Here is an 18931-nt window from a genome sequence, read left to right on the forward strand (position 1 = left end):
AGTTGTCCAGTTAATTTCTTTCTATTTTTAGTAGAGATGGGGTCTCGCTCTTGCTCAGGCTGGTCTCGAACTCCTGAGCTCAAACGATCCACCCGTCTTCGCCTCCCTGAGTGCTAGATTTACAGGTGTGAGCCACCGCGCCTGGCCCCTATGGAGAATTAAATTCTCTTTGTTCGTCCTGGGGTCCCATCAGCCTATATGGCCTTACTCACTTTTGGTAGCTTTCTTCTTGCCAGTGCTGTAATGACGTGCACGTCTGTTGAGGCCTGAACTTTAAAGCGAACTGCTCCGCAATGGCAGTCTCCTGCATGCTTCATCAGGCCCTGGTATTCATCCAGCAGGAGCTTAGCGGTGCCCTCAGAAGTGAGTTTCTGTCACTTTTGGAACAGCTCCTGGTACTCCCGCTGCCTGCCCAGGTCTGCCCCCTGGGCCCACTGCAGGAAGTTCTTAGTCGCCACCTGCCTCATTGCTACCTAGCTTGCAGAGCGCCATGTGCAGCTGCTGCCAGGGACTGGGCCACAGCAATAAGGTCAAGGGGGGCCCTCCTCCAAACAGCTTCTGCCCATGCAGCTTGGCACCAATAGAATCCCCACTGTCGATTTGCATCTGAGGCTTCGGTCGGGAGGCACGGAGCCCTGGGCCCCCTTATTTGTAAAAGTCCGCTAATCAGGTCCCCACTGCCAGTTTGCACCTGAGACTTTTCTGGGGATATTTGGGTTGCAGCTACTAGTGAGGCAGGGGCCCCCAGGCCTGTCCTTCGTTGTCTTGAGTCCTGGACTCGAAGGAACCATTTAGGCTCCTGAGGGTTTCTTGTTATCTGGAGCCCTTTGCAATTTTGGGGCAGGGTTCTTTCCGATGTCCTTTTTTCCCAAAAAGCACACTGATTGTACCCCACCCTAGGATGGCCCTTCCTTTCGACTGTCTCTAAGGATCCTTGGGTGGCGTAGCTAGAAGAACTCGAGCAGTTTTTAGTTTGCTTTAAAGGCCATGTTAACAGCTGTGAAGGATTCATGCCAACTGCCTTGCCCTGGCTGGCTGTGGGTGCCCTCTGGCCAAATGGAGCTCCCTGCTGTGTAAGGAGAGATCACTCCCCACCGAGTCATAACCTAATGGTGAGGGATTGAAGAATTAGTTCAGGTGGCAACCCCCAGCCCCTCCCATGGTGCCAAGATGGGGGAAGTGGCAGCTGTTCCTTCTCCCATGCTGTGTGGGAGCAACAAGGGGCTGCAGTGGGCTGCGTGTGACCATCCTCCCTCCCACAGGGTCCAATCCTGGGCTGTGGCCCCTTCTAGCACCTTGCCCCAGACAGGGGCAGGGTTTTGGTAGGGGCAAGAGGACCTCATTTATCAAAAATCTTACAAACAAACTGGTTATTTTGTATACCATAAACAATGTGTTTATCTCAAGCAGAGAGCTTGAGACTTAACGTTTTAATTCTGTAGTGGCAGGCTGACCATCTGAGCTCTGAATTTTCCTTGATATAATTTGCCCTTTAGTAAAAACCTGTACACAAGAATTGGCCATCGTAGAAAACCTGGCATGCCTTTGAACCTTCCCATTTATACGAATATTTGCAAGTAGAGGTGCTATAAACTAAGAGGGGTGCCCAAAGGGGGTCGTTCTCCTTGTCTTTCCTTAATTTTAAAGGATTTGTTGGCCGGGCGCGGTGGCTCACGCCTGTAATCCTAGCTCTCTGGGAGGCCGAGGCGGGCGGATTGTTTGAGCTCAGGAGTTCGAAACCAGCCTGAGCAAGAGCGAGACCCCGTCTCTACTAAAAATAGAAAGAAATTAATTGGACAACTAAAAATATATAGAAAAAATTAGCCGGGCATGGTGGCGCATGCCTGTAGTCCCAGCTACTCGGGAGGCTGAGGCAGGAGGATCGCTTGAGCCCAGGAGTTTGAGGTTGCTGTGAGCTAGGCTGATGCCATGGTACTCTAGCCCGGGCAACACAGTGAGACTCTGTCTCGAAAAAAATAAAAAAAAATAAATAAAGGATTTGTTTCCCATTCTTCTTTAAAAGCAGCACCTGGGCTGTGGCTAGGGTTCAGTGTCGTGAGTCAGAGCCTGCTGATTGTGGGTGGGATTCCTCAGTGTTTCACCACTGAGTCATTCCCATCCTCTTACATGTAACTCAGGCCCTCATTTATCTACAAACGAGACAGTTTGGTTTCCTCTTTTGCAAAAGCACAGAAAGACCAATTGAGATTAATCTTGGGACGAAGAGGTAGGTAATGGAGAACACCCTTTAGAATGTACCTCCAAATCAAAATTAGGATCCAAACGACAAATTCCTGGGAAAAGAACCAACAGCTCAGAATAAACCAAGGACCATCAACCACCACTTTTTCACACACTCCATACAAAAACTTACAAACAATCAAACAATATAGGGAGAATTCCCAGCACAGGCAATCTAAAATGCCACGGCCTATCAATCAAATGGGAATTTTCATTTAACAGCCACTTCTCCTCACACTCCAGTGTATACACTGGCTTACAATAACACCATTCTCTTTACTATAAGTTAACCATTCAGCCCAAGTTTTTTCCCAAGGGACTTTGAGATGGAGCTTCCTTACGTTGCAAACAAAACTCACAAATAACAGACAGACAATACAGGGCATCCTAACACAAAAATGCCAGGGCCTATCAAGCAAATGGGAATCCAAAGGGGACAAATGACACCGCAAATGGTACCTCAGACGATGCCTCAAATGCCCTGCCATAGGGCTGGAAGGTTCACAAATGGGAATCCAAAGGGGATAAACGCCACCCCAAACAGAATGAGTGGGTTAATCCCCTCCATTCCCTGGGCCTTCAACAAATGCCCTACAGGGCTGGAAGGCCTCCCTAAATGAGTGACCTAATCCCCCATTGTTCCCAGGGAAACTCTCCCCAATTGGTAGCCTAGTCCCTCCATTCCCTGGGAACCACAAATGAGCTCCAAATTCAAACCAGTTTCCCTAGTTCCATTCAATCTAGTGACTTCCGCCTCCAAAAGGCACCTCAAAACAAATAAAACCAACAGGAAGGTCCAAAAATCACACAAATGGGTGGAATTAGGGTCTCAGGGTACACCCCAGGGAATTTACTCAACAACCAAATGGCCAAGGCTGTCCAGACATTTCCAAATCCATTTCCTTCTCCTCAACTCAGTTCAGGTTGTGGGGAGCTGCGTCTACTTCGGGGAGACAAAGACAGGAATTCCCGGAGCTAAAACAGGCTCTGGCAGCTGCTGGGCCTGTCCCTTGCTCTCTCACCTCGAAAAGAAGCTGCTCTGCCCGTGAAAACCCACAGCTTCGACCTGAGGCTGCTCCCTGCCTCTTCCAGCAGTTGCAGGGTGCCACTTCACACAGGTGCCAAGAGGCCCACCTATGGACACCAAATTCTGTTGCCAAAAGTTCAGCACCTGTCCCCGAGGCCACATCAGAAGAGTGAGGATGAGTGGTTTGAAGAGAAGGAAAGAGAATTTTATTAATTTGCTGGCAAATGAGGAGGCTGGCAGACTCCCATCTTAAAGTACCAACATCCTCAACGCCTTTTTAAAATTAAAAAATGGCCTAGTGTGGCGGCTCACACTTGTCTAATCCCAGCACTTTGGGAGGCCGAGGCTAGAGGATGGCTTGAGACAAGGAGACCAGCCTGGGCAATGTAGTGCCAGAACTTGTCTACACATACACACACACACACACACACACACACGCACACACGCACACGTGTGCACGCATAAAATTAGCCCTCGTGGTAGCACATACCTGCAGTCCTAGCTACTCAGGAGGCTGAGGCAGGAGGATTGCTTAAGCTCAGGAGTTCAAGGCTGCAGTGAGCTATGATGAGGCACTGCACTCCAGCCTGGCTGCCAGAATGAGACTCTGCCTCTAAAAAAACAAACAAACAAAACCCTAAAAAATGAAGCTAGATTTTATTTGAAAGCAAGCTAGGCTGACTGATTGATAATGAGGACTGTCTTGGCCAATTAGATCATATGGAGAGTCTTTTCCATACATTGAATGAGTCACATCTGCAGCTCTAAGGTTTGAACAGAAACTAAAACCAACAAACAAAAACATTTAAAGCAGATGTACAAAATGTGCAATGGGCTAAGCTGTTTTTAAAATTCTTTTAGGGTGGTACAAGAGGCAAAAGTTTGAAGAATCTCTTTTATATACTGACAAATGGTAACGACTTGCTATTTCAGAGGCACAACTGTAACAGGTGAAGAGTATGTCTCCACTGAAATGAATCAACCAGCTAATTGAAATGCTCAGCTCTGATGCGCTGTCCTGGTCACCCTACGGGTGGCCCAAGTTTCAGGCTTTAAGGCAGGACCATTAAATACCTTCCTGCCCGTGACTCAGCCCACAATTAGATGAATGAAGTGAAGCCAGGAACTTGCCTCATTTGGCACAAATGCAAGTAAGGTACTGAAGATGACAAAACTGCAGCGATGGGAAAGGTGAAATCCCTAATCTATTTCCATTTTAGGAAGTAAAACTGGAAAATCTAGCTCTGGCAAAAACTCCCTGAAGAAAACTCCTGAAACTGTGGAAGAGAAAGAGAAGTCTAGCACAGAGAGAACAGTCTCTTGGATGACTTCTGGCTACTCCTAGTGAAAAGCCAATCCCCATCGAGGTCCCAAGTTCAAGATGAACGCCTATTAACAAAGATGTCTTTTTCTTTTCTCTAAAAGAAAGTTAGAGGTGTCCAAAATTAACCCAACTCTAAGTGTAGGATTTTGAGATGTTAACAGGTAAAGTTCTGCAGAAGCAAGAGTCTGCATAGAAACATGGCATAATTTCTTTTTCTGCTCTTGGAAGAGCATGATCCTCCTTCAGATTAGATATGTGTCAGGCGTAAGGAGTGGGGGGAATATTGTATTGAGGCTAGTGCATAATAACCTAATCACCTAAAGTGATCAAAAAATTCCAAAGCAATCCAACATTGACTAGTGGGAGGCATACAGTCTGTACACGTTCAGCCTACTTGTTACAGCCACTTTATCTTCACCCTCTCCCTTCCCTCTCTCCCGTCAAAAGGCAAACCAGTAGATTCACTATTAAAGCAACACTAAATGTTTTCAGTTTCCTAAAATTGATTTCAGGATTGCACTCTAAATCTGAGATCATCTGAATCAGTGCAAACTTAACTCTCACCAGCAGCTTGCTTTGCATCGTGCAAGGACTGCAGGGAGAAGAGAAGTTAAGGGCGTGAAACCGATCCCAGGCTGCCTTCAGCAGATACACAGCACAGCTGTTCAGGGCATGAGGGCAGCTGGGAGAATGCTGTGTAAGAATAACTGGTTTAAACCAAGCCAGCTCTTTGAAACAACCCAGAAAAGGAATTCTTTAGCTGTAGAACTATTTACCCTTAGATCCTCTTTTTCCTTCTTCTATAGGTTAGAGAGGGAGAGAATCTAGCAAACAAAAGAATATACCCAATGTGTGAATGAAAAGAGGAAAAAAGTTAACTGTGTCCATAAATGCATCACTGAGGGATGCTACAGAAACCTTGTCCTTCTCCCCAGGATCCCCCCTACAATGCCTTTGTAGGAACCTGAACAAGTTTTTAACCTCTCTGTCCTACAAATGTGGGGACTGAACTGGACAAGCCTTGAAAACATACCAGTTCTAACATTCTATGGACTCAAACTCAGCCTAAAGGCCTTGACCAAAAGCAACAACAGGGTTTTAGGCACGTGGGGTCGGGAAAAGCCTGGCAAGGTCGCTGATGGGGACTGTAGCTGGTTTCAACCAACAGAACTATTCCACTGTGTCACAACTACAGGTAAGGATTTAGCAGACAATTTGTTCTTATTCTTGGTGATCTAAACTACCCTCTCCCCACTTTGTTTTTGCACCACCGGGGTCTCAATGGTTTTTGAAAGTTCTCTCACACAATGTAGACGGTTTTCTTTGTGTTTTGGTAAAAGTCATATCAGATTCCAGCAGAGGAGGGAGGATGGGAGGAAAGGTATAAGCGAGGGGCTGATGGAACAATGTGGAAAGCTTCAAGCGCCAGCAGGAACAGGGACAGCCACAGTCTCCAGTTTCCCCTCTGACCCCACAGAAAATGAGCCCTGACTCTTCTCCTTTTCAAGCTTCCTGGAAAACCCAGCCAAGAGTTTAAAGCAGATAAGAAGCTCCTTTATAGTCTTTGTTTTCATTTTTTACTTTAAAGGAAGATGCATCATCTTTAAGACGACAACTTCTTTTTTTCAAGTACTGTGTTGAGTGTTTTACATCTCATATTTAGGAACAGTGTACCTATCATTTTAGTCACCGTTTCCTGAGTATCAGCATGAGCCTTAAAATGCTGAGCTGGAGTTATGCCAGCTATGTTGATGTCAAACTGTGAAAGTAAATACTGCAAAGTTTTAAAGGCAAGTTAAGTGTCTACAACCACAGAACGAAGGCGGCCGTGTGGGTGTTGAGCTTAACAGAGTCAAAATCCCAGGTTCTGGTACCGGCCAACCCAACCTCGGAGCCTCAATCCCACGTCTGCAAAATAATGCTGGACAGTGAGAGAATCTCCAAAGCTTGGAACTAAGCTCTGCGTGAAGCTTCTATTTTCACAACTTCAAGGCCAACTCCATACTTGAGGAAAGTCCACTCATCGTGGCTTATGAGATGAACAACAGGCTTGCAAGACCAGGAGGGCCCACTTCTGTGCAGGGAAACGTTTGGGCCAAAGACATCTTTACGTGTAAAGTGACTCTACTACTTCAACAACTTCTTAAAGTTTCTTTTCTTGTTTTGACCTTCCCAGTGTCCACAGGGCCCGGGCTTCACACAAGCCATACCCCTCTCCATCCCACTGGAGCTGTTCCCGCTCTGGGGTGCTGGGGGAGACTGTGTCTCCCGGGGTGCCACACACCCTTTACTATCCACGCCCCCAGGCTTTGCCCTCCTTTGCCTTTTACTTTTCATTTAAGAGTACTAGGGGTTGGGGCCGGGCACGGTGGCTCACGCCTATAATCCTAGCACTCTGGGAGGCCGAGGCGGGAGGATTGTTTGAGCTCAGGAGTTCGAGACCAGCCTGAGCAAGAGCGAGACCCCGTCTCTACTAAAAATATAAAGAAATTAATCGGACAACTAAAAATATATAGAAAAAAATTAGCCGGGCATGGTGGTGCATGCCTGTAATCCCAGCTACTCGGGAGGCTGAGGCAGTAGGATCGCTTGAGCCCAGGAGTTTGAGGTTGCTGTCAGCTAGGCTGACGCCACGGCACTCACTCTAGCCCGGGCAACAGAGTGAGACTCTGTCTCAAAAAAAAAAAAAAGAGTACTAGGGGCAAAACATAGATGATTCTGACCCATTCTGGGCATCATATTTTCAAAGAATCAACAGGGAAGTCACCTGGTCGCAAGCACCTGTGTCAGACACACACACCATATCAGGCTCTTTACATACTTTATCTCATTGGGTCCTCACAACCACCTTAGGAAGTAGATATTCATACCATGTTTCTGATAAGGAAACAGATTGAAGGCGGTGAGTCACTTGCTCAAGGTCACACAGCTAGCAGGCTGCAGAAGCAACATTTGAACCCAGGTCCCATACCATACAGTCATTCCTTTAGAGTGTGTCATTCGGTGGTTCTCAGTATCTTCACAGGTATGTGCAGCCCATCACTATGGTCAGTTTGAGAGTATTTTCATCACCTTAAAAAGAAACCTCATACCACACCCCTTTGTCATCACCTTCCTACCTTTCCACTCCCCAGTATCCCGCCCCCATCCAGGCAGCCAGTAATCAACTTTCTGTCTCTCCAGATTGCCCTCTTCTGGACTTTTGTATAAATGGATCACATCACGCATGCTCTTTGTGACTGGCTTCTTTCACTTCAGCATGATGTTTCTGAGGAAAGTCTGTACTTCCGACTCCCACGGGTTACTGCCTCGGCTGAGGAACTGTGAGAGGTGTGGCCACATGTTATGTGAGAAGTGCACATGAGACCTACAGCTGTTCGCAGTATCAGAAATTACAGGAAGGTAAGTCTGGGGTTGTCAGATACTTAAAGGGCCCTTGGATCACTTTTCTGTGTTGCTCCTCAAGGTACACTTAGGGCGAATGGGCAGCAGATACAGGATTCAGTCTGACGTCACTAAGAACTCACAATGACCTCGAGTAGGTCCACAGTGGAAGGGGCAGGACGACCATTTGGGAAGAACACCACAGGAGGAACCACCCCCACGCTAGGTGGAAGGCTGGCTAGTGACGACGACGACTGTGATAACCCGTGACCCTTCTAAGACTAAATTCTACGGGTCTGCCAAATTCACATTAGTATAATAAGAAATGGCTAAAAATAGAAAGTGTGTACAGATTTAGTTTAAGGAGACTAGTCCTATATAAATACAGTTTTGTTCACTGATTTCATCCCACAGCTGTACTCAGCTGGATCAGAAATGAATACCAGCAAAACATTTGTTTCCCTTATTCCCCTGTGGTTTCTGTGAGATTTCCACAATTAGTGACTCTTTGAACATCAAAGGAATTCATCCAACTGAAGCTCCAGGTCAGACAGACTCTGGTATATTCTTATTTGTTACTTGGTCTTTAGGATCAGGGCACCTGACTCCACCTTTTTTTTTTTTTTTTTTGAGACAGAGTCTCATTGTGTTGCCCGGGCTAGAGTGCCGTGGCGTCATCTTAGCTCACAGCAACCTCAAACTCCTGGGCTCAAGCGATCCTCCTGCCTCAGCCTCCCGAGTAGCTGGGACTACAGGCATGCGCCACCATGCCCGGCTAGTTTTTTTTTCCTATATATTTTTAGTTGTCCAATTAATTTCTTTCTATTTTTAGTAGAGACGGGGTCTCGCTCTTGCTCAGGTTGGTTTCGAACTCCTGAGCTCAAACAATCCGCCCGCCTTGGCCTCCCAGAGAGCTAGGATTACAGGCATGAGCCACCACGCCTGGCCCTGACTCCACCTTTTGAAATATCAACTTATTAAAAAAAAATTCTTCCAGTTGACTTGATCATGACTTTGAGCCAGGAACCAATTTTGCAATAATATAACACAACAAGTTAATCAGTTTAATATATGAAATCAATCCATTCTGCAAAAGACATTCTTCTTTTTCTAATGGGCCAGTATACTATACCAAATAACGTCTATCCCTTTCCTATGAAAAAAGCTCTTTCTTCTGTAGACTATCTTATCCAAGTCTGGCTATATTGGTAAACATCTACCCCACAAACGTCCAAACATTTAAAGGTATAGAGTCGACAGTGTATCTGAGTAAGCAATACTAACTTGACATTACTGATCCTCCATTCAATTATTTCAAGTCAACAAGGATTGCCTTATTATGTCTATTGCTCTGGTCAGGGAGAGAAATAGGGCAGGGTGGATTCTTGTTCTCTGTCTGGCAGGGTAAACCATGGATAATCTTGAAACCTATACGCTGAGAACAAAAGCTATGGTTCTAAATGGATCTCTCTCCCCTTTCTCAAGTTCTCCCGAAAGCCCAGGTTTGGAACTCTCTTCATGTTCTTCAGAGACAACTGAGGAGTTAAAGAGGACAGGAGTAGGAATCAGAAGATGGTTCCAATTCCTTCTCTGGTCCAATTCCCCTGCGGTGAAATGATTTTTGAGGCCGTTTCATTGTCTTTTTGAACCACTGGTGCTTCCCTTGTAAAATGGGGTGAAACCATTTTGCTGACTTGCCTGCTTCACAAGTTATCGTGGGGCTCAAACTAGATGGTGTGCTTGCCAGTCTGTAAATCAGCTGACTGCAGCATCGTCTAGAATCCTCACCTGCCTTAAACACCAGCCCCTAATGAGAACCCACAAGCCTCAGCCAAAGAGAAAATTGTATACATGTAACACAGCTTGCTTTCTTCCTCTAATTGGCTGCCTGAGTTCTAACCTATGTTTTAAATTTGTTTTAAGACACAGATTTTGTTTGGTCACATGAAAATGCCTTAAATAGACAATGCTATAATTAGCTCTGGCTGAGTATCATCTCCCAAAGTCACTATGTTGTCATCTTTGTTCTTTGATAAATCCTTCCCTTCTTTTGTCCCAGGACGAGCTTCTTGCCTACATGCCCTTTACAAAGAAAATCTCCCTGGCTGGCTGCCATGGGTTTCTCTGCCTACTTCCATTTTAAGTAATTTTTCTCTGAGTGTCCCCATCTCTTCTCAAACAAAGGCAGATGGCAAAATCTGTTGGTTTATTTTTAAAGAAAACTTTACCCAGGCTGTTACAAGCTAACAAAAGGCTTTGTGGAGTCCCAAGGCCTGGGTTCACCCATTACCCACTGACAAGCACTCACAGCTGATTCCTTTGCAAACCACAGCATCTCAGGCTGGTTTCACATGAAGCAGCTTCTAAAGTTTGATGTGTTTTTAATGCCTATTCCCATGGCACATGACCTGTTTTGAACCAAAGGACCCCCAAGTTCTCTTTTGGCTCCTGCTAATGGTGTAAAACCGCAGCACTGCTCTTTCTGTAGGCAGCTAATACGGATACGAATTCAACAGGAAGTGGCAGGGGGGTGCACAAGGCAGGGTGTCTTCCTGTCGCCCAGTTATTTATAAAAAGGCAGATTTTCTCTCCAATCCTTAAAACGCTCCCCACAGAACTAACTGTGCTCCTTTACAGGTAATGAATTAATAAAATGAATCATTTCTCATCTCTCCTAAAGCTGTATAACAATTTGTTCAAAAGTTGAAAGAGCTGAATAAATAGAGTCCAAAAGAATAAAAAAGAATTGTTCCATAACATAGAACTTAGATCAGTCACAGAGTGAAAGATTTTAGAGCCAAAGTGATCCCAAGGGGCCAGGCTCCCTTTAGTTAATAAAAAAAGGCTTTCTTTCAACACTAGAAAGAAAAATGATCACGTTCTCCTTATTTGCCCTGAGAAATTCACTGCCAAAAAAATGGATTAGGCTCTATATCAGATGTGCCATGAATTTGAGAACACTGTGACTTCAGTAGAGGCACAAAGCATGGTGTAAACATTTAATATACTCCCGCAGCCAGATGTTCTTAATGTGCCTGGCAGCACAGGCCAAGTGGAAAGGTTCATAAAAGCAGGAAGGTTCACCTGGGCCCATACCTCCCTAAGCCTTAAGCATAGTTCCTCTGGGTTTAGCCATCCTATCTTTTCAAGCAACTTATTCATCAGATAGACATGGGAAAATCTCCAACTCACAACAACATTTTAGGTAAAGCTGACTTTAAAAATTAAAACCAAAACAAAACAAAACACACAAATAAAACCGTGTCTCAGGCAGGGCATGGTGGCTCACGCCTGTAATCCTTGCACTCTGGGAGGCCGAGGCGGGAGGATCGCTCAAGGTCAGGAGTTCAAGACCAGCCTGAGAAAGAGTGAGACCCCGTCTCTACTAAAAATATAAAGAAATTAGCTGGACAACTAAAAATATATAGAAAAAATTAGCTGGGCATGGTGGCGCATGCCTGTAGTCAGTCCCAGCTACTCAGGAGACTGAGGCAGAAGAATTGCTTGAGCCCAGGAGTTAGAGGTTGCTGTGAGCTAGGCTGACGCCACAGCATTCTAGACCAGGCAACGGAGCAAGACTTTGTCTCAAAAAAATCAATCAATAAAGAAAACCTTGTCTCTAAATCTCTTGGACTTAACCCAATGATTCCATGTTGCATAGTGTTACCCTTGGTCTTCCTAGGCTGACAACTAAACAAGTAGGTTAAATACCCTGGATGTTGATCCAAGACGTGAGTTAAAAACACCTTACGTACACCCACTCACCCATCCACTTGATTTAATTTACTGGCATTTTACCATATTTTTTTCATACTTGGCTATGAGATTCTCTAATTATTGTATGTACAGATGGACCAAACAAACAACCTTAGAAGAGAAACAGGTTCCTAGGTAAGTACTCAGAATTCCTAATCTAGGTTGTAAACTAGGCTAAGCCACAGTAAGTGAAATACCTGGGAAAGGGTAGCTACAGCTACCAAGTCAGACTGAACAACATACCACGAGAAACAGAGAGGGAAGAAACAGCCATTGCTCCGAGCATACACAAAAAGGACAGCACTTCTCTTTCTGGCAGGTCCAGATATGGCCATTTCTCTGCCTCCTTCCCCCCAACCTTGGCCAGAGGTCCACTCCAGGACAAGAGTAACAATCTGCCCTCTTAGGTGTACTACACTTTCACTTGCAGAAAGAATTTTGTCCCAGATTCTTTAAATCCATCTACACTCCAATTCTGCAGGTGATCCCACTTTCTGGCTAAGCAAGGCAATGGGTATGAGCCTAAACCATGAGCACTGTCAGTCCTCACCACCCACATCCACACAGATCTGCCTGAAACCCCAATACCCATTTTTTCCCCCAACTCCCACATGCTTCTGAGACGAACCAGATCAGGACCCATGGGTGGCATGGAAACGAGAGGAAAAAGAAGGTGCTGCTGGAGATGGATGATGATGAACCCGTCAATGGGGTAGGGGGCGCATCCAGCTTGGCCTGGAGGTCAGGAGGTGATAAAAACACACTCTTGAGACTTGGCCTTCTACTTTGGGGGAAGCCCGGGCAGGAAAGAGATTTTCACCCATTAGAAGGCCCAAAGGATGCCTATGAAGAGACTGGCCCAAGCACCTGGAGGTCAGAAAGGAGCCCCACTCCCACCAGGACATAAATAGGGTGTCAGTCAGGGGGCACTACTCTTCAGAACAGTAGGGATCCCGTCCAGCACAAGGGGCCGTCCACCCCGACCTGCCAAGCTCCAGGGGTCTGCCCCGGAAGCCGGGACGTCCAGACCTGTCACCCACCAGCGGCCCGCACCTGTCACCCGGACCTCTCAGGGGCTCCCTCCCCGCCCGCGTGGCTGGCCCGCACTGCCTACCCGGAGCTCGCCCTCGGTGCGGTGCAGTCCCAGACGCCGCAGCCCCACGGCCAGGTCGTTGACACACAGGCCGCCGTCGCGGTTGACGTCCAGCGTCTGGAAGAGGCTCCACAGGCGCAGCCGGTAGTCCGGGCCACCGCAGACGGCGCCGCCGCACGGGTCCCCCACAGAAGCCGGCGACGAGGCTGACGACGAGGCGGCGGCGTCCGGCGCCGGGGAGGCCACGCAGCGGCACAACACACTGCTCACCATCGGGTGCGAGACAGGGGCGCGGGGCTGGGGCGGCTGGCCGGCGGGAGCAGCGCGGAAGTCACGCCGGGCGTTCTCTCACTGAGAATGCAGGCTCCCAAGTGCCGGCAAGCTGGCGGGAGGGGCCGCTTCCGGGAGCCCCGCCCCGCCGCGCGCCGCCTCGGTGACCATGCCCCCGGGCGTGCTGACGGCCAGTCACAGACCCGGACGGAGACCCTGGAGGGGCGGGCCGCGGGGCGGAGCCTGCTTGAGGACCGCACACACCGCCTAGGCTTACCCAGATCAATGGAGTGGGCGGGGCCACCCCGCTCCGCCTGGGACCGATTCAAACTGAGGGAGGCGGGGATTGGCTGAGCCGGGCCGGGGAGAGGAAACCACGCAGCGATAGGCATAAGTCATGTGATTGGCAGACGGAAGGCCCTGTGTTCAATTTCCATTGAGAAACCTGTTTAAGCCGCGGAATCGTAAGAAAGAGAGGAGCGGTCGTTCACGGAGAGATCGTAGCCTCCGATGGGAAATAGGATTTGTGTGAGAGCAATTATGAACTGCAATTGCAAGGCAGAGTTTGTGCCCGTGGGTGGAATTAAAAATTAATTGGCCAACGGCTCAAGGCCGAAAGCACTAAGTATCCTCGGGAAGCAGGGTTTTGGTAGTTTAACGCCCTAAACCACCGATAAAATAGTTGAATTTAACGGCGTAATAGTCGTAATACTGATAATTGAACGACAGAATGATTTTCCAATGGAGGCGAATAAAGGCTGGGTAGGCGGAGCGCTCTGGAATGACAGACACACCTTTAGGCCAATGGTCACGTGAACTCCAATAAGTAGGCGTGCTCCTTAGCTGAGCGGCAGACCGAGAGAACCAGTGATCGACGTGATATTTGAGCCACGACCAACCGGGAAGGCGGGTTCTCCTGGAGAAGCTCTGGGGGGCGGGAAGAGGGTGGGTGGGCGGATCTCCGCACACCCCGGCGGAAGAGGCAGATTCAGGAAGCCATTACGCAGCTGGCTGGCAGCGGCCGGGCCGGTCGAGGCTGGGCCCTACGCACTTTGCGTAGCGAGGGGGATTACCAAAGGCCTGGTGCTTGGCCTTAAGCAAGCCCGGCCTATCCCCTGTAGGGGGTGGGTGAGGGGTGAGGTTGAGAAAGAAGAGAGGGGGAATTGGGGTGGTTGAGGGGGTTATAATTTCTTTAAAAAGAGTGGAGGGGAGAGGCCATGGCCGTCCCAGCCAAGAAGAGGAAGATGAACTTCTCCGAGCGGGAGGTGGAGATCATCGTGGAGGAGCTGGAGCTCAAGAAGCACCTGCTGGTGAACCACTTCAATGCCGGGGTCCCGTTGGCCGCCAAGAGCGCAGCCTGGCACGGCATCCTGAGAAGGGTCAACGCCGTGGCCACCTGCCGCAGGGAGCTGCCTGAGGTCAAGAAGAAGTGGTCTGACCTCAAGACTGAGGTCCGTCGCAAGGTTGCCCAGGTCCGGGCCGCCGTGGAGGGTGGCGAGGCGCCGGGGCCCACTGAGGAGGATGGAGCTGGTGGGCCTGGGACAGGCGGTGGCAGTGGTGGCAGTGGCCCAGCTGTAGCCCCTGTACTGCTGACCCCCATGCAACAACGCATCTGCAACCTGCTGGGCGAGGCCACCATCATCAGCCTGCCCAGTACCACAGAGATCCACCCCGTGGCCCTTGGACCCACGGCCACTGCAGCCGCAGCCACGGTCACCCTGACACAAAGTGAGTGACATCTCCTGCCCAGTCAGCGTGCATAAATGGGAAGGGCCAGCAAGCTCTGGGGTGGCCTGGGGAAGGTTGGCTGCCAAGGGTCAAAGGTCAGATGAGGGTCTTGGAAGACCATGAGTCCTTCCAAGAGTGCCCCAGATAGAAGTGATCTTGTTCTCTTTGGGACTTCCTCAGCACGTGGTCTGGACTCTGACAGCTGGATAGCTCTCTACTCTGTGTTGCCACCGTGTTTGTCCATGACTTACCTCCACTTGCTGAACCGTGTGGTCCTTGAAGACAGAGACCATGTCTGTGTCCCCACAGGACATATCTGTTGAATAGATAGATGGGAATAATAATGCCCAAGTGAGACAACAATTCTGGACAAAGACTTTCTGTGTTTTCAGTGCAACAAACATTCATCAGGCAGTGCTCGGGAACCTTATGCTTCCTGGTGTTAATCTCCTCATTCATTCAGTCATTCATTCATCAAACACTAGCACTTATTCCGTGCCAAACCCTGTGCTGGGCACTGGGATTACCAAATTGTCTAAATTATAGGCCAGTTATGTTCCAGTAGGACAGATAAGATACATATATGAATATGTCACTATCAGTTGGGAAAACCTAAGGACTCAGAAGAGGAAGGGGGGCTTCCTGGTGGGCACTGAAGGGTGAAGACTGGCGTCTCCCACGTGCATGGAGGCCCAAACAAGCCACCTAGGATCCCTTCAAAAGTTCTCAGCTATGAATGACAACAGAACTAAGTTTGGACTTTTTAGTTCAGAGAAAGGTTTGTGCCAATGACTGCTGCCTCTGCTCGTTTGTGATGACTGTGAACTGGATCATTCAGTGACTCTTGTGGGGCTTGGGGGATTTGGGTGTATGGGTGGGTGCCATTCAATATATATCGAGGTGGGAGAATGGGAGCAAACACGGGCCTAAGTCAGATGCTGTTCTGGAACAGGAAGGATGTGTAGGTGTCCCATTGTCCAACGTGGTCAAAGAGACAGGGAGACATTTCTTGGGCACTTTAGCTGCTGCTGCCCTACTCCTGCCTCCTTTTCTGCTTGGCCACAGGGGATGTGGAAGTCAAGAAAGCATCAAAGAAGGTAGGACTCCTGGGGCTGCAAATTGCTTGTGTAGAGTCCCACCCAAGATGCCTGCTTTGTGCTGGCATTACAGATTACAGGGAGCTTGTGACCTGCTTCTGAGGTGCCTTTCTTAGCTAGAAGCAGCCCAGTGGAATGGTTATGAGCACTTCAGGCTCTGGTGTTAGGGAGACCTGATTCTGCTGAATGAGCCCTGTGACCTTAGGCAGGTCACTCCATGTTTCCAGTCTGTTTCCCCGTCTCTGAAAATGAAGATGACAGTACCTACCTCTTGGTGTCATTATGAGGATTCATCAAGCTAATGAGTACAAAGTGCCTGGTGCACAGAAGATGCTCTAAAATTCTTGCTAGTATTATTATTAGCATCTTTGCTTTTGCCAGATCTGGGGCTGGCCCTTTGGTTGCTAAGTAGATTAAGGTTCTGAACCCCTTAGATTCTAGATTTTATACCTGAATAGCTATATAGCCAGGGGAGGCCTGAATTCCTCTTTATCTCCCTCCAGGACAGGGCTTGACAGCTTCCTCTCCATCCTACATAGCCAGCTTCATTCCTTCCAGAAAGTTGACCTGCATCAGCCCTTGGGCCCTTGTTCTTTCTTTCCTGCAGTCCCCACTGAGACAGCCTATCACACGCTGGAGGAGGGAGTGGTGGAGTACTGCACGGCCGAGGCCCCCCCGCCCCTGCCGGCCGAGGCCCCCGTGGAGATGATGGCCCAGCACACAGACGCATCCGTCAAGCCGCAGGCACTCAAGAGCCGTATTGCCCTCAACTCTGCCAAGCTGATACAGGAGCAGCGGGTCACCAACCTGCATGTGAAGGAGATTGCCCAGCACCTGGAGCAGCAGAACGACCTCCTGCAGATGATCCGCCGCTCCCAGGAGGTACAGGCCTGTGCCCAGGAGCGCCAGGCCCAGGCCATGGAGGGTACCCAGGCGGCCTTGAGTGTCCTCATCCAGGTCCTGCGGCCCATGATCAAAGATTTCCGCCGCTACCTGCAGAGCAACACACCCACCCCAGCTCCTGCCTCTGAGCCTGGACAGGTGGCCCAGAACGGGCAGCCGGACAGCATCATCCAGTGAGGGCAGGGATGGAGTTAACCTTCTGCCGTGATTGGACGAAACCTCCGCGGTCTTGTAAGTGGGTTCTGTGATTGGCCTTAGGTCAGCCGCGTGGACAGCTCCCTCTTTGACAAGGATTTAGGGGTCCACTGCTTCTGAGAAGGACACTGGGAAGAGGAACTTGTTAGGCTCCTGAGACACCTCTCTTCCCCCCACCACTTGAGTTGCCTTGCTAAGATACAGAAGATTGGTTAGCTAGGGTCCCATGTGCGTGTGACGGGACATGTGTTGTCATGAGCCAGGGCTTCTGACATGACCCAGACTCGGTCTAGGACGACTGTAAGGAACAACCGGCTCTCACTGGCGGCCGTCTCATAGCTGGGATCTGTGCTGAGCTGACCCCCCAGGTGCCATCTGTTTGAGTCAGATAATGTCAGTGGAGCTGGCAGTTGGGCAATAATATCTTCCTCCCTTGGGAGGCAGCACGACTGAGCCTGAGGAGGAAACTCTACCTTTCTCTCCTTCTCACTGTGCCTCAGTTCTCAGGGGACTCTAATGACTGCTGTGTTCTCCCCCGACCGCACCCCAGGCACAGCACGGGCCTTTGTTAATGCCCTGGGATGCCTCCGCAATACACTTGGTATGCAGCCAACCTGGCGCAGGAATGCTGTGTGTGGTGGGGATGGTTTGGCCACTCTCTGGTCTTCCACGGCTTCTCTGGGCAGCCCTTTGGTGGTTTGCCCCTAGAGCTTTTGACTCAGGTCATGCTTTGGGTGCCATAAATTTGAGAGAAGGCAACCCAGTGTGGAAGCTTGTAGTCCCACCACAGGGGGTCTAAGGTGACCTGTTGGCTTTTTCCAGAAGGCTTTCTGCAAGCCGGTTGTATTTATTCTGTACGTGAACCCCTCCTGGGAGGGCCTCCAGGAGGGCAGCTCGCTGGCCACACCCTTCCTGCTTCCTCCCTGTGCTGACTCCACATTTCCAAAATTCAGTGCAAAAAAGCCCTGCTGAACATCACAGCCTGGACTCTTCTCCCTTGCACGTTATTCAGTGCCTCGTGTTCTTGTAAGACTCCCTCTCATGGCTGCGTGAATCTGAAGCCAGGATTGACCCTGAAAGTAGGAGGTGGGAGAGGCGAAGCTGACCTAAGAAGTGGGACCCTTTGGATTCTGTGCTCGGGGAGGAGCAGAAAGAGCCTTGGAGTGCTGCAGGAGGTGCTGTTCCATGTTCGTCTTTACGTTTCTCCCCTGCGGCGTTTGTGAGGATTTTACCCAGGTGGCATTTGTCTGTTTCATTTTCAGACTCACCATTGACCACTGAGACACTTGCATCTCCCCAGATCGTTTCCCAAGTTCGCTGTTTTGCTGCCGGTGCCTTGGCCACACGTGACCGATGGTTACAACTTGAGGCTCCAGATCTCAGCTAGACAAGTGAAGATGCTGCCCTTCTCGGCACGAATGTTTAGGCTTCCTCAGCTCTGCTATTGCGATCACAGGAAGATGCCCCAAAGACGGTTGAGAGGTGACTGCCGTACATTTGACCTCTCTGCGGAGGCACACGCGCAGTGCCAGCACCAGGGGCATGGAGAGGGACCAGGCCCAGCGAGGGAGCTGCTGGTGGAAGGAAAGCCCTTCTCAGCCCGGCTGGAGAGCATCAGGCCTGGAGCCTAATGGCCCCAGTCGTGGAGCTGCAGGGACTTCCCAAGGATTTGGGACTTGGTTTGGTTTTTCTCTGGGGTTGGAAATCTGAGCCAATATTGTGTTTGTTCCATTTGGGTATAAAGAGAAAGCCTGGATCACTTCAACTGACTAGTTCTTTCCAGGTCATAATTTTAAATTAAAAAAATAATCACTTTTTTATACACGCATCTCTGTGTCTTTCTTTCTTTCTTGGTTAAATATAGAAGAGAGCAGGGCTGCCAGACTGCAGTCCATGGGCCGAATCTGACCCAC

At 49.2% G+C, this 18931-nt stretch overlaps 2 protein-coding genes across 3 annotated transcripts in view; one reads left to right on the forward strand and one right to left on the reverse strand.

Annotated features, from left to right (window-relative positions):
• Positions 1–13213, reverse strand: part of SLC25A25 (solute carrier family 25 (mitochondrial carrier; phosphate carrier), member 25) — a 37937-nt gene extending 24724 nt beyond the window's left edge. Inside the window, exon 1 of the mRNA XM_012639810.1 lies at positions 12847–13213. Coding sequence (XP_012495264.1) covers positions 12847–13098 — 252 coding nt within the window. The 5' untranslated portion in view covers positions 13099–13213. The remainder of the gene's footprint in view (positions 1–12846) is intronic.
• Positions 13214–14175: 962 nt separating this feature from the next.
• NAIF1 (nuclear apoptosis inducing factor 1) lies at positions 14176–18575 on the forward strand. 2 transcript variants are annotated; one of them, XR_001137274.1, is made up of 3 exons: positions 14176–14823; positions 16528–17054; positions 18281–18575. XR_001137274.1 is itself a non-coding variant. In XM_012639664.1 (2 exons), exons 1-2 carry the CDS (start codon positions 14313–14315, stop codon positions 16998–17000), a joined length of 984 nt encoding a protein of 327 aa, XP_012495118.1. In that variant the 5' UTR covers positions 14176–14312; the 3' UTR covers positions 17001–17131. The 2 variants fall into 2 exon arrangements, 1 of the variants encoding a protein (XP_012495118.1); XM_012639664.1 differs by lacking the exon at positions 18281–18575 and having other exon boundaries at positions 16528–17131.
• The last annotated feature ends 356 nt before the right edge of the window (positions 18576–18931 follow it).

Source organism: Propithecus coquereli, unplaced genomic scaffold (genome assembly GCF_000956105.1).
Source record: "Propithecus coquereli isolate 6110/MARCELLA unplaced genomic scaffold, Pcoq_1.0 Scaffold142, whole genome shotgun sequence".
Lineage (NCBI taxonomy): Eukaryota > Metazoa > Chordata > Mammalia > Primates > Indriidae > Propithecus > Propithecus coquereli.